The 12236-nt window shown below is 41.2% G+C and overlaps 1 protein-coding gene across 1 annotated transcript in view; it reads right to left on the minus strand.

The window, feature by feature from the left end:
• The window catches only part of AP4E1 (adaptor-related protein complex 4, epsilon 1 subunit), a 94334-nt gene extending 82373 nt beyond the window's left edge, over positions 1 to 11961 (minus strand). Inside the window, exons 1-3 of the mRNA XM_006831651.1 lie at positions 11714 to 11961; positions 4912 to 4983; positions 877 to 1000 (exon numbers count right to left, since the gene is read on the minus strand). Coding sequence (XP_006831714.1) covers positions 877 to 1000; positions 4912 to 4983; positions 11714 to 11863 — 346 coding nt within the window. The 5' untranslated portion in view covers positions 11864 to 11961. The remainder of the gene's footprint in view (positions 1 to 876; positions 1001 to 4911; positions 4984 to 11713) is intronic.
• Positions 11962 to 12236: the final 275 nt, after the last annotated feature.

A 12236-nucleotide genomic window follows, 5' to 3' on the forward strand; every position in this document is an offset into this window, starting at 1 on the left:
ATCTCCAATGGTGTTGCATTTGGGGTTGCCATAAGTCAGCGGCTATCTCCAATGGTGTTGCATTTGGGGTTGCCATAAGTCAGCGGCTATCTCCAGTGGTAGCCAAGAAGAAGAAGACAGGGGAGTATTTTGGGTAGTGTGAAGATTCAATAAGTACAAGAATATGTGCATATGTCTTAGAATCTTTACCAAGATATCTTTCATCCCACCCCATCATATTACAACACAGATTAATACACTTTTTGGAAGAATGCTTGACAACATAACACTATCAATTCCTGGCTTTCAATAAAGAATACGTTCTGGTCCTTTCCTTTTCTAAAGTGCTTCCTTTTGGAATTCTATGTAATGCTGAATCTATAAAATATATTTAATTCCTTGAAAGGATTTTTCATAACAGTCCAAAGGCTGATATGATTACAAGGACTAAAATTTTTGAAAAATAAACTTCTAATCCTCATAGCTAACTTGTATGAAACTGAGAATAAAATATTTGAAATTATTCCAGCTTCATTCTATTTTTAAACATTTCTGACTTTTTATTATATGTAAGTAATACTTTTCTGTTAAAAGTATTACTTACTTTCAATAAAATTCACCCTCTTTTGTAACTCAATGAGTTTTCACAAGTAGTTATGTACCCATCATCACAAGGCCAGGTGATTTTTCATCTTCTGCATAGTGCTAAGATGCTATGAGTTAGGAAAACTGATTTCATTCATAGACTTTGAAATTCTGAAGTACTGCTTTAAAGCTTTGAAAATTATAATACATACATTCTAAAAACATGCTATATGACTACCTCATTCATTCTATATGACAGTCTGAACTCTAAAGACAACAGTGAAATATGAAAGTCATAAAACACATACATACCTACTCTCTTTTCTAGGAGATTTCCTTGTTGTGCCAACTTGATTGCATGTATATAGCCAAAGGAAGCATCATATCCGAGCATTTCACAATATATAAGTCTCACCATACATTCCTTCATCATTTTCTAAAAAAGCAACAATATGCGGTAACTATGTAAATAAATAGAATGTTTTGGGAGGTGGTCATCATCTAATAGAGGAATCCTTTAAAGGATTAAGAAGATAACATATGATCTACTGAACATAACATATAATCATCTGGTACCAGAGCTTATATACTGTATACTAGTTACTCCCAAACTGAATTACTAACAGCATTAATTTGAGATAACTGGTTCACTGGTAGTTATTCTGTTAGTGACAGCACTATAAAATTATTCAACTGTTTCTGTTGTTAAGTGCCATAGAGTCAGTTCTGATTCACTACGACCCTGTATTGGGTTTCCAAAAAGTGGCTAGTGGGTTTGAACTGCCGACCTTGTAGTTCAAACCTACCTGCAGTCCAGTGCATTCGTTATAAATTGGGTTGCTAACCTCAAGGTCAGCAGTTCGAAACTACCAGCTGTTCTGTGGGAGAAAGATGAGGCTTTCTGCTCCCGTAAAGATTTGCAGCCTTGGAAACCCTGTGCAGGGTCACTATGAGTCAGAACTGACTCCACGGTACTTAACAACAATGTGGCGCTGTGGGTTAATGCACCAGACTGCAAAGCCATTTGAACTGCAAGGTCGGCGGTTCAATCTCACCAGCTGCTCCTCGGACACCCTACACAGGGTCACTGTGGGTCAGAACTGACTGGATGGCACTTCACAACAACAACAGCTTTTAATTCTATGTGCCCTGCTATAAAATTTAGTTATTATGTTAGACACATGGTGCTGAGACAAAATTTCACCCATGGCGCTTTTTCTTAGCTCTAAAATGTGCCACACTGTTCTGAAATACTGTGTAAAATGAAAATATACACAAAATTCACCTAAATTGATGATAATTTCTGCAACAGAAACATTTTTCACATTTAAAAACAAAGACTTTATTCATGTGGCGCTGTGAGCTAATGCGTCAGACTGCAAAGTCATTTGAACTGCAAGGTTGGTGGTTCAAGCTCACCAGCTGCTCCTTGGAAACCCTATACAGTGTCACTGTGGGTTGGAATCCACTCAACCACACTTAACAACAACAACAACACATAATAAGTAGAGTCCTGGTGTGGCGCTGTGGGTTAATGAGCCAAAATGCAAAGCTGTTTGAACTGCAAAGTCAGCGGTTCAAGCTCACCAGCTGCTCCTTGGAAACTCTGTACAGGGTTGCTGTGGGTCAGAATTGACTTAACGGCACCTAACAACAATACAATAATCAAGTTTACTTTACAAGCATTCTTTTTTAACAACTTTCAAAATTATAAATTGAGGGGCATGATTTTATTAATGGCACAACGAGTCAAATAGTTTTAGAATTTTTGGGTTTTTTTTTTTTTTTTTTTTTTTGAGATGAGTCTTTCTATATTTACAATGTAAACTAGAAATTCTAAGAGATTTTATGTTATTGTTGTTAAGTGTCGTTGAACTGGTTCCAACTCATAATGACCCTGAATAGGGTTTCTGAGGAGCAGCTGGTTGGTTTGAACTGCTGACCTTGTGTTTAGTAGTCCAGTGCTTATCCTGAAGAGCAACACCAAAATTTCCTATAGAGATCCTATAGGAAAGAGTAAAATAAAATATCTTAAAGCAAGGACAATAATGTTTAACTATATACAAAGGGGCTTCAAACAATTTGTGGAAAATTCCATTATCTTTTAATTCTATTTTTTACAAACTTTTCAAAGTCCCCTGGTTCTATACAAAGAGTTAAAAAAAAAAAAAAAAAAGGTGATAGGAAAATTTAGAGGAATATGATTTAATACAGGTCACTTCTGTTTAAAGCAATGTTATTTAATTAACATTTCATTAAGACTACTAATTAAGAAAATGAGAAAACAACTTAAGAAAATACAAGAAGTCCCTCTTCAAAAGGTTTTCTACATCAGTTAGCAGGTGTTGCTGTTGTTAGGTGCCATCAAGTCGGCACCAACTCATAGCGACCCCATGCACAGCAGAACAAAACACTGCCTGTTCCTGGGCCAAGCTCACTACTGTTGCCACACTTGAATCCATCGATGCTGCCACCTGGCCAACTCATCTTGTTGGGGGTCTTCCTCTTTTTCTCTGACCCTCCATCTTGCCAAACATGATATCTTTCTCCAGCGACTGATCCCTCCTGACAATATGTCCAAAGTATGAGAGACAAAGTTTGGCCATCTTGGCCTCTAAGGAACACCCTGGCTGCACTTCTTCCAAAACAGATCTATTGGTTCTTTTGGCAGTCCATGGCACTTTTAGTATTCTCCTCCAACACCATAACTCAAAGGCATAGTAAGCAGTAAAAGTTAATAAAAGTTAGCAGTAAAAGTGTTATAATTTAAGCTGTTAAGTTCTACCACTGAGTTCCGACTCTGATTTTGTAATATACAGACAGTCTCCACATTATAAATGAGATCTGTCTTAAATATGTCTTTAAGATAAACTTGCATTTCAGGGCAAAAAGCAGCCCTGGGGGCATAGTGCGGTAAATGCTGGACCGCTAACCAAAATGCCAGCATTTCAAACCTACCAGTCACTGCTCGGAAGAAAGACGCACGTCTTCTGTGACGACTGACAGCCTTGGAAACCCTACGGAGCAGTCCTACTCTGTCCTGTACAGAGTCACTCTGAGTCAGAATCGACTAGCAGCAGTGCTTTCAAGTTTTGGGGGATATAGTGCAAGACGCTGAATGATAAGTATTGGACTGCTAACCACAAAGTCAGCAGTTCAAACCCACCAGGTGCTTCTCTGAAACCCTATAAAAAGGGTCATTATGAGTCAGAAATGACCCAGTGGCAGTTAACAACAAAAGTGCAAGGAAAGATTTAAATCTTTTTTTAAACAATTTAAAAGCTGCATGTGCATCAAGTGAAGTTGACTGTGATGAATTTGTTACAAGTAAAGGTTGGGACAATGATTTCAAAGTGAGGGCAATTTACGTAACATTAAAGGACGTCACTAAGAAAGAAAATTACAAACCGATATCCCTCATGAACATAGATGCAAAAATTCTCAACAAAATCCTAGTCAACAGAATCCAGCAACACATAAAAAATATACTGCTTCATGATCAAGTGGGATTCATATCAGGGATACAAGGATGGTTCAACATTAGAAAAATGATCAACGTTATCCACCATACAAATAAGAAAAAAGAAAAGAACCACATGATCATATCGACTGATGCAGAAAAGGCATCTGACAAAATCCAACATCCATTCCTGATAAAAACACTCAACAAAGTAGGAACTGTGCTATTCACACACATATTCATGTACTCACACAAAGTAACTCCGCGGGAGAAAGATGAGGCTTTCTACTCCCGTAAAGATTTACACCCTCGGAAACCCTGTACAGGGTCGCTATGGGTCGGAACCGACTCGACGGCACTTAACAACAACAACACAAAGTAACAACCCTAATATTTGTCATAAGTGCAAGGAAAGTACCATATCACACTGACTTACAAAGAGAAAGCACTCACCAAATAGCTGCTGGAAGAATACTGCTTGGGAAAAAATCTGATTACATGAAACCACATTTAAAAACAAACAAACCTGGGTCTTAATCTAGCTTTAGGCACAGCCCTACAATGGCCTGTACATAGTGGTCCCTCACTAAATAGCTGCTGATGTTGCTTCAAAAACTATATTACAAGGAACCAAATTTAAAAACAACTGGGTCTTAATTTAGATGCTGTTGCAATATCCTCAATTTTACAGCAAAATTTACCTTGTCAGCCAACTTTCATTCCCAAACAAGTAACAGTACAATTAGAGCCCTACACTGTATCAATTCAGGCCTAAAAACAGGATGGTAACTGACAGACCCTAGCCTTGGCCCAGTGCACAGCATGCTCATCCCCCTGAGTCTAGCCCCACTGATCGAAGTGTGTTGGCCCTGATGATGCGAACTTACCAGTGTTGTAGTGGGAGCAGCAACAGTCACTTTCAGACTACTCAGTTCCTGCTGAATTAGCTTCTCCTCCTCCTAAAAAGGTGAAAATATTTGAGTAATTAAATTACCATTTTAAACCGTAACAGTACTTTTAATGGGAAAACCGTAATTTATAGTACTTTCAATTTAAAAACACAAAAATATTATTGTTGTTGTGTTGTTACGTATCATCAAGTTGGTTCCAACTTACAGCAACCCTCTATAGGGTTTCCGAGGAGCAGCTAATGAGTTTGAACTGCCGATCTTGTGATTCACAGTCTAGTGCTGATCCTTCAGCGCCACACTAGGACTCCCAAAAATATTATAGCAAAACAGAATTACAAAAATTATATTTAAGATTTTTCTAGAGGTATCTTCTCTCCAATCCTCAAAATGTCTCTGGGAAACATAAATATTTCCAGGCTAACCTACAATTCAGAGTTCTGGTTTGGAGCTACAGGAAAAACACTGGACTGCTAACCACATGGTTGATGGTTCAGACCTGGATCTCGATGAGTCAGAACTATCTAGATGGCACTTAACAACAACCACCTATCATCCCTCTTTCCTTCCTTTAGTCATTGTCCCCTTAAGGAATACCTGGCAGAAAACGGTTACATTGGAGGTGGAAGGAGAGTTGAAAAGAATTTCTTCATCTACTGGCCTTTACCTTACTTCCCATCACAGACAGAAAGAGTAATCCAGACACAAGGTGGTCGCTTCTATTCGCATATATATTACCAAAGGATAAATAAATAGAATTTAGTCTATTCTCGCATTTTATTTCACGTTTGTACATGTATTTCCCTTGGAAAATTGGCTCCATTGTTGGCTAATATAAACCGATCTTTAAATTACATTACATTGTTGTTGTTGTTGTTGTGTGCCGTGGAGTCAGTTCAGGGTTTCCGAGGCTGTAAATCTTTATGGGAGCAGACTGCCTCATCTTTCTTCTCCCGCGGAACCGCAGGTAGTTTCAAACTGCTGACCTTGCGGCTCAAAGCCCAATTCGTAACCACTACATAAATTAGCAGGTATTTAATAAGTGGCTACTCAAGAACTATCAGTAAAATAATGTCACATTTGAGTACTTTATGTACAATTTCAAACATTTTTTTTCTTCAAATTATGTTCAGTACCTCATATAAATTGTTGTTGTTGTGAAGTGTCATCAAATTGGTTCTGAACCATAGTGACCCTGTATAGGGTTTCCAAGGAGCACCTAGTAAGCCTGAACCACCAACCTTGCAGTTCAAACAGCCTTGCAGGCCAGCATATCAACCCACAGAGCCACACCAGGACTCCTCATATAAATTACCAAAGGATACATCGCTAAAATAAACTATATTAAATTCACAACTGATGATTACGGAGTGTTAAGCAAACCCCTCTCCAGTAAAGAAATCATGTTATTTAAATTAAAAATTTTTAAAGTTAAGCCCCAGTGCACTTTTTCTTTTCTAGTAGCACTTTTGTTGCATAATACTCATATGTCTACTTGTCTTGTGCCTAAACTGGAATGACAATTCCTTGGGGGAATGGAATTTGTTTTACTCTAATCCCTCTGTGTCTAACACACAGCCCTGCTCCATAAAAAAATATGAACACACTTAAATGTCTCTGTTCTACCTTTTTATTTTACTGCATAGTGCTACCTAGTGTCTTAAGGCTTTAGGGGCCATGCAAGGCATTAACAACTGGTCTCTCTGTACCTGGACCAAGAGATGAAGAAGAGTCAGGCCAACTACCTCCTCAGACATGAGACCAGAACTGGATAGTGCCCAACTATCATTACTGAACACACTGATCAAAGATTCTATAGGAGGATCCTAGTCAAAGGGGGGAAGCACAGAACAAAACTGCAAATTCTCATGGACTGCTGCACTGAGATAATCTTTAAAATGCAAATGAAATCTATGTCCTGAAACCAATTTAGTAAAAAAAGAAAATGTCTGCTCTGAGCATGACGCTCTTTTAAGAACTACCTATATGGAATCAAATTTACAACAGCAACTCAAGAGAGTAGACAGGAACTTTAAGGGCAAGGAATCTATGTTAATAGGGAAAGAAAAATTCAGGACAGGAGAACGGGAATGGTTGTACAACTTGAAGAATATAATCAAAATCACTGAATCGTTTGTGCAGAAAATTAACTGTGTGTGCTCTGCTATATATTTTTTCAAAATAATAACAAAATAACATATTAAATTTATATTCAATAACTGATATTTTAAAACCTATTGATTGAAGAATAACTATGAATCTGCAAAACACCTCCTAACGTGGATGAATCTGTTGTTAAGTGCCATGGAGTCAGTTTATACTTTGTGAAATTAGTCAATCACAAAAGGAAAAATACTGTATCGTAGTGGGGTTTTGTGCCGTGGAATCGGTTCCGACTCATAGCGACCCTGTACAGGGTTTCCAAGGCTGTAAATCTTTACGAGAACAGAAAGCCTAATCTTTCTCTCGCGAAACAGCTGGTAGTTTCAAACTGCTGACCTTGCGTGGTTCATAGCCCGATACATAACCACTACGCTATCAGAGCTCCTTCAAATATTGGAGCTCTGATAGCGTAGTGGTTATTATAAAGACTCAAAAAAAAAGTTTTCACACTAAAAGAAACATTCTTTCATGGCTACCAGGGGTGGGAGGGAAGGGAGAGTAATACACTGGCTAGAGGATGTTGTTGTTGTTAGGTGCCATCAAGTTGGTACCGACCCACAGTGACCTTAAGCACAGCAGAACGAAACACTGCCTGATCCTGAGCCAACCTCACTTCTGTTGCCACACTTGAGTCCATCGATATTGCCACTTGGCCAATCTATCTCATTGGTGGTCTTCCTCTTTTTCTCTGACCCTCCACCTTACCAAACATGATATCCTTCTCCAGTGACTGGTGCCTCCTGACAATATGTTCCAAGAATGAGAGACGAAGTTTGGCTATTTTAACCTCTAAGGAGCACTCTGGCTGCACTTCTTCTAAAATGGATCTATTGGTTCTTTTGGCAGCCCATGGCACTTTCAGTATTCTCTTCCAACACCATAACTCAAAAGCATCAATTCTTCTATGGTCTTCCTTATTCACTGTCCAGCTTTTGCCTGCATATGAGGTTATTGAAAATACCATGGCTTGGGTCAGGCATACCTTAGTCCTTAAGCTGACATCTTTGCTCTTCAACACTTTAAAAAGGTCTTGTACAGCAGATTTGCCTAATGGATACATCGTTTGATTGCTTGACTGCTGCTTCCATGAGTGTTGATAGTTGATCCAAGAAGAATGAAGTCCTTGACAACTTCCTTGACAACGGAAGTTGATAAGAATGTTGTTTATTGGTCCAATAGTAAGGATTTTGGTTTTCTTTACATTGAGATGTAATCCATACTGAAGGCTGTGCTCTTTGATCTTCATCAGTAAATTATTTAAGTCCTCTTTACTTTCAGCAAGCAAGGCTGTATCATCTGCATATCGCAGGCTGTTAAAGAGTCTCCCTCTAATCCTGATGCCATGGTTTTCTTCATAGAACCCAGCTTCTCAGATTATTTGCTCAGCATACAGGTTGAATAAATTTGGTGAAATAATACAACCTTGTTGCACACCTTTCTTAATTTTAAACCATTCAGTGTTCCCATGTTCTGTTCAAACAACTGCCTCTTGGTCCAGGTACAGATTCCTCATGAGTACTCTGGAATACTCATACTTCACAATGTTGTCCATAGCTTGTCATGATCCACACAATCGAAAGCCTTTGCATAGTCAATAAAGCACAAGTAAACATCTTTCTGATATTCTCTGCTTTCAGCCAAGATCCATCGGACATCAGCAACGATATCCCTCGTTCCACGGTCTCTTTCAAATCCGGCTTGTACCTCTGGAAGTTCCCATGTTAACTTGTATGAAGGGAAAGGTCAATATAGAGCAGGGAGGTTGGCAGAGAATGATGAAGACAGATGAAGACACAGAGAGGTATGCCTGGGCTAAAGGGGATAGAGATAGGGTTATATACACAACCTTAGTACAACAGTGTTCTACAGTAGCTACATGGACAAAGACACAGGCCGAATGGGTATGGAAGGAAGACCAGGAGCATAATCACAAATGTAAAAGAATTTGAAAGAGGATATTTAATATTTGTACATGGGCGTTTACGTTTCCTGCAAATACAGCTATGAATGTGGTGGAGCATACAGTGGGGAAAATGAAAATGAAAACATCTGAGGTATTATCAGACATCTGAAGGCAATGAGTTGCTGGGCCTGGGAGCTCAGGACCATAGTTTGAGGGGACGCCATGGTGAACTGGTACACACAGTCCACAAAGACAATGTTCTACATCCGACTTTGGTGAGTAGCATCTAGGATGTTGAAAGTTCCCAAGTGGCTGCTTTGAGTCGAAACTGACTCAATAGCACTTAACAATAAAACAAGGTGCAGCTATTGGTCTCTCCATATTCTGAAGACAGAAGGGTGATAAGAACTGAAGAGGCTTGGAATCAATGAATCCAGGAGGACCAATGGACCATGTGGACAACAGTCTCCACCGCTCTGAGACCAGGAGAATGAGATGGGGCCTAGCTACCACTACCAAAGGCTCTGAAAGGGACTACAGTAGAGGTTCCTGGATAGTGACAGAAAATGTGGAACAAAACCCAAAATTATTTTCAAAAAACGACCAAGCTTACTGGTCAGAAAAATCCTGGAGGAGTCTGAAACTAAGGCCCTCAACCACACTTCAGGTCTACAAAGGAACTCACCCAGGTGGCCCAATTTTCAGCCAGCAGTAAATAGGTATATAGAAGAACAATCACACTAGTAAAGTATGCTCATATGGAATGGTCAATCATTGAAAATCAAAAGGGCAACACTGACCTAAGGACAAAAGTGAGAAGGGACAGGAAAGTGGGTGGATGAAAAGAGGAACCACAAGGCGCTTTAGAATCTAATCATGTAGATGGGCAACAAGTGGGTATATTGGTCTCTATGAGTAAATGAACAAAATCAGACTCCAAGAAACCAGTCTGAAGACAAGCAGTACACACAAACCACAACATCATCTGAGCCTGACACCAGCGACCACTACTGACCATTCTGATCAGGAACACAACACATGGATCCTGAGAGGATGAGAGAAAACGTGGAGCAGAACTACAATTTTGAGTTTTAAGATAGTGACTCACTGGACTATCACCTGAGGCACTCTTTACACTTTGAACAAAAACTATTCCATGAGGTGATCTTTTAGTTAAATCACGGATTCGGCTCATAAAATAAACAGTATCATCGCGTAGTGGTTATGAATCGGGCTGCGAACCTTAAGGTCAGCGGTTCGAAACTACCAGCCGCTCCGCGGGAGAAAGATGAGGCTTTCTACTCCCGTAAGGATTTACACCCTTGGAAACCCTGTACAGGGTCGCTATGGGTCGGAACCGACTCGACGGCACTAACAACAACAACAACATCTGTGAGTACTGCCCTCCTTTAAGAAAAATCACCAACTGTGTATGAGACTAAATGGCCAACATTTACTCCCAAGCAAACATGAGAAGGCCCTAAGGCAGGGAAACCAGAGGACTGGAAGCAAAATAACCAGACTGGAAACAATGAGAACCGTGACACCCTGTGGACAATGTAACCAATGCCACTAAACAGCTGCGTTGTTGTGAAGTTCCATCAAGTCCGTTCTGACCCATGTAGTTGTTGTTATGTGCCGTGGAGTCGGTTCCGACTCATAGCGACCCTGCATAGAGTTTCCAAGGCTGTAAATCTTTACAGGAGCAGAAAGCTTCATCTTTCTCCCGAGGCAACAGGTGGTAGGTTCGAACTGCTGACCATGAGATTAGCAGCCCGACTGGTAACCACTACGCTACCAGAGCTCCTTTTCGGACCCACAGGAAAACCCATAGGGTTTTCCAAGGAGCGGCTGGTGATCTTGAACTGCCGACCTTACGTTCACACTGACTTTGCAGTCCAGGCATTAGCCCACAGCGCCACACCAAGGCTCTGAACAAACTGTAGAAATTGTGCAATAGGAACCCATCAAACTTTTCGTGAAAACACAATATTCTGATAAAAACATCTATGATTTATTTATTGTAACAACTGGAATCCTGGTGTAGCGCTGTAGGATAAGCACTGGACTGCTAACTGCAAGGTCCATAGTTCAAACCCACCAGCCGCTAAGAGTCAGAACAGACTGGACGGCACCTGTCTGAGGTTGGCTTACTCAGCAAATTCTACATTTTGGGAGAATTGTGTTTTTTTATTTTGTTCAACTTGTTGGTCTAGCCTACGAATCTCAAGCTCCCTCCCGAAAGATGCTCAAGTAGGAGGTTCAGATGGCTGGATCTGTTCGAGTGTGTGACAACCAGCAGTTGAAGGAACTAGGGAAGAAAGCAACTGACGGGAGAAACTTTGCAGGTTACCGTCTGACAATTCATCAGACTTGACACTTTCACATACCACACATCTCACTTAGTCGTTTTCCGCGTAAATGCTGAAATACACACTGAGGTTCAGGTACATTAGAGATCTGTCTCGGGTAATGATGAGTCAGTCGGCCAACTATGGACCTGGAAACCCGGCTTCTCTGTAGACAGCCCCGGCAGGAAAGAAAAGCTTTCACACGAACAAACGAACACACACGTAGTCCCTTATTCGGATTAAAGGGTCGGTCCCAGAGGCCCCAAAAAGCCCCCGGGTCTCACTGCCCGGCCAAGGGCCTCCCTGCGTGGGAGCCTCGCTCCGCTGCCCCTGACCTCTCGGGTCAGACCCGACGGGCACCTACATGCTTGGAGGTGAGCGCGGTGATGCCGCGGACGAGGCCACCCAGCCGCGAAGAGAAGGGGGCCTTGGCTGCCGCGGCCCCACCAGTCAGCTGATTCTGCAGAAAGAGTCCCGGCAACGCCGTCAGCGTCTTCTCCACTATGTCGCTCATCGCCGTTTTCGCCGCCTCTGCCGCACGGAACCAACTTGCCTCGCCGCCTCATGCCCGGCCCTTATCGCCGGTCAGGCCTCCGTAGGCACTTCCTGTTTGTTTGAAGAAAACAACTTTATTCGGGTCTCAAGTGAACAAGTGAACACGCTCCATGTCGCTCTTCAGAGTGGCCGCCGGAGGGCGCAAGAGTCCGCGAAGAAAAAGTCGTTTGCCCTAACTAATTCCCATTGGTTAGGAGCTTTGATCTGGTAGCGTAGTGGTTACGAATCGGGCTGCGAACCTTAAGGTCAGCGGTTCGAAACTACCAGCCGCTCCGCGGGAGAAAGATGAGGCTTTCTACTCCCGTAAGGATTTACACCCTCGGAAACCCTGT

This window comes from Chrysochloris asiatica, unplaced genomic scaffold, assembly GCF_000296735.1.
Source record: "Chrysochloris asiatica unplaced genomic scaffold, ChrAsi1.0 scaffold00004, whole genome shotgun sequence".
Taxonomy (NCBI): Eukaryota; Metazoa; Chordata; class Mammalia; order Afrosoricida; family Chrysochloridae; genus Chrysochloris; species Chrysochloris asiatica.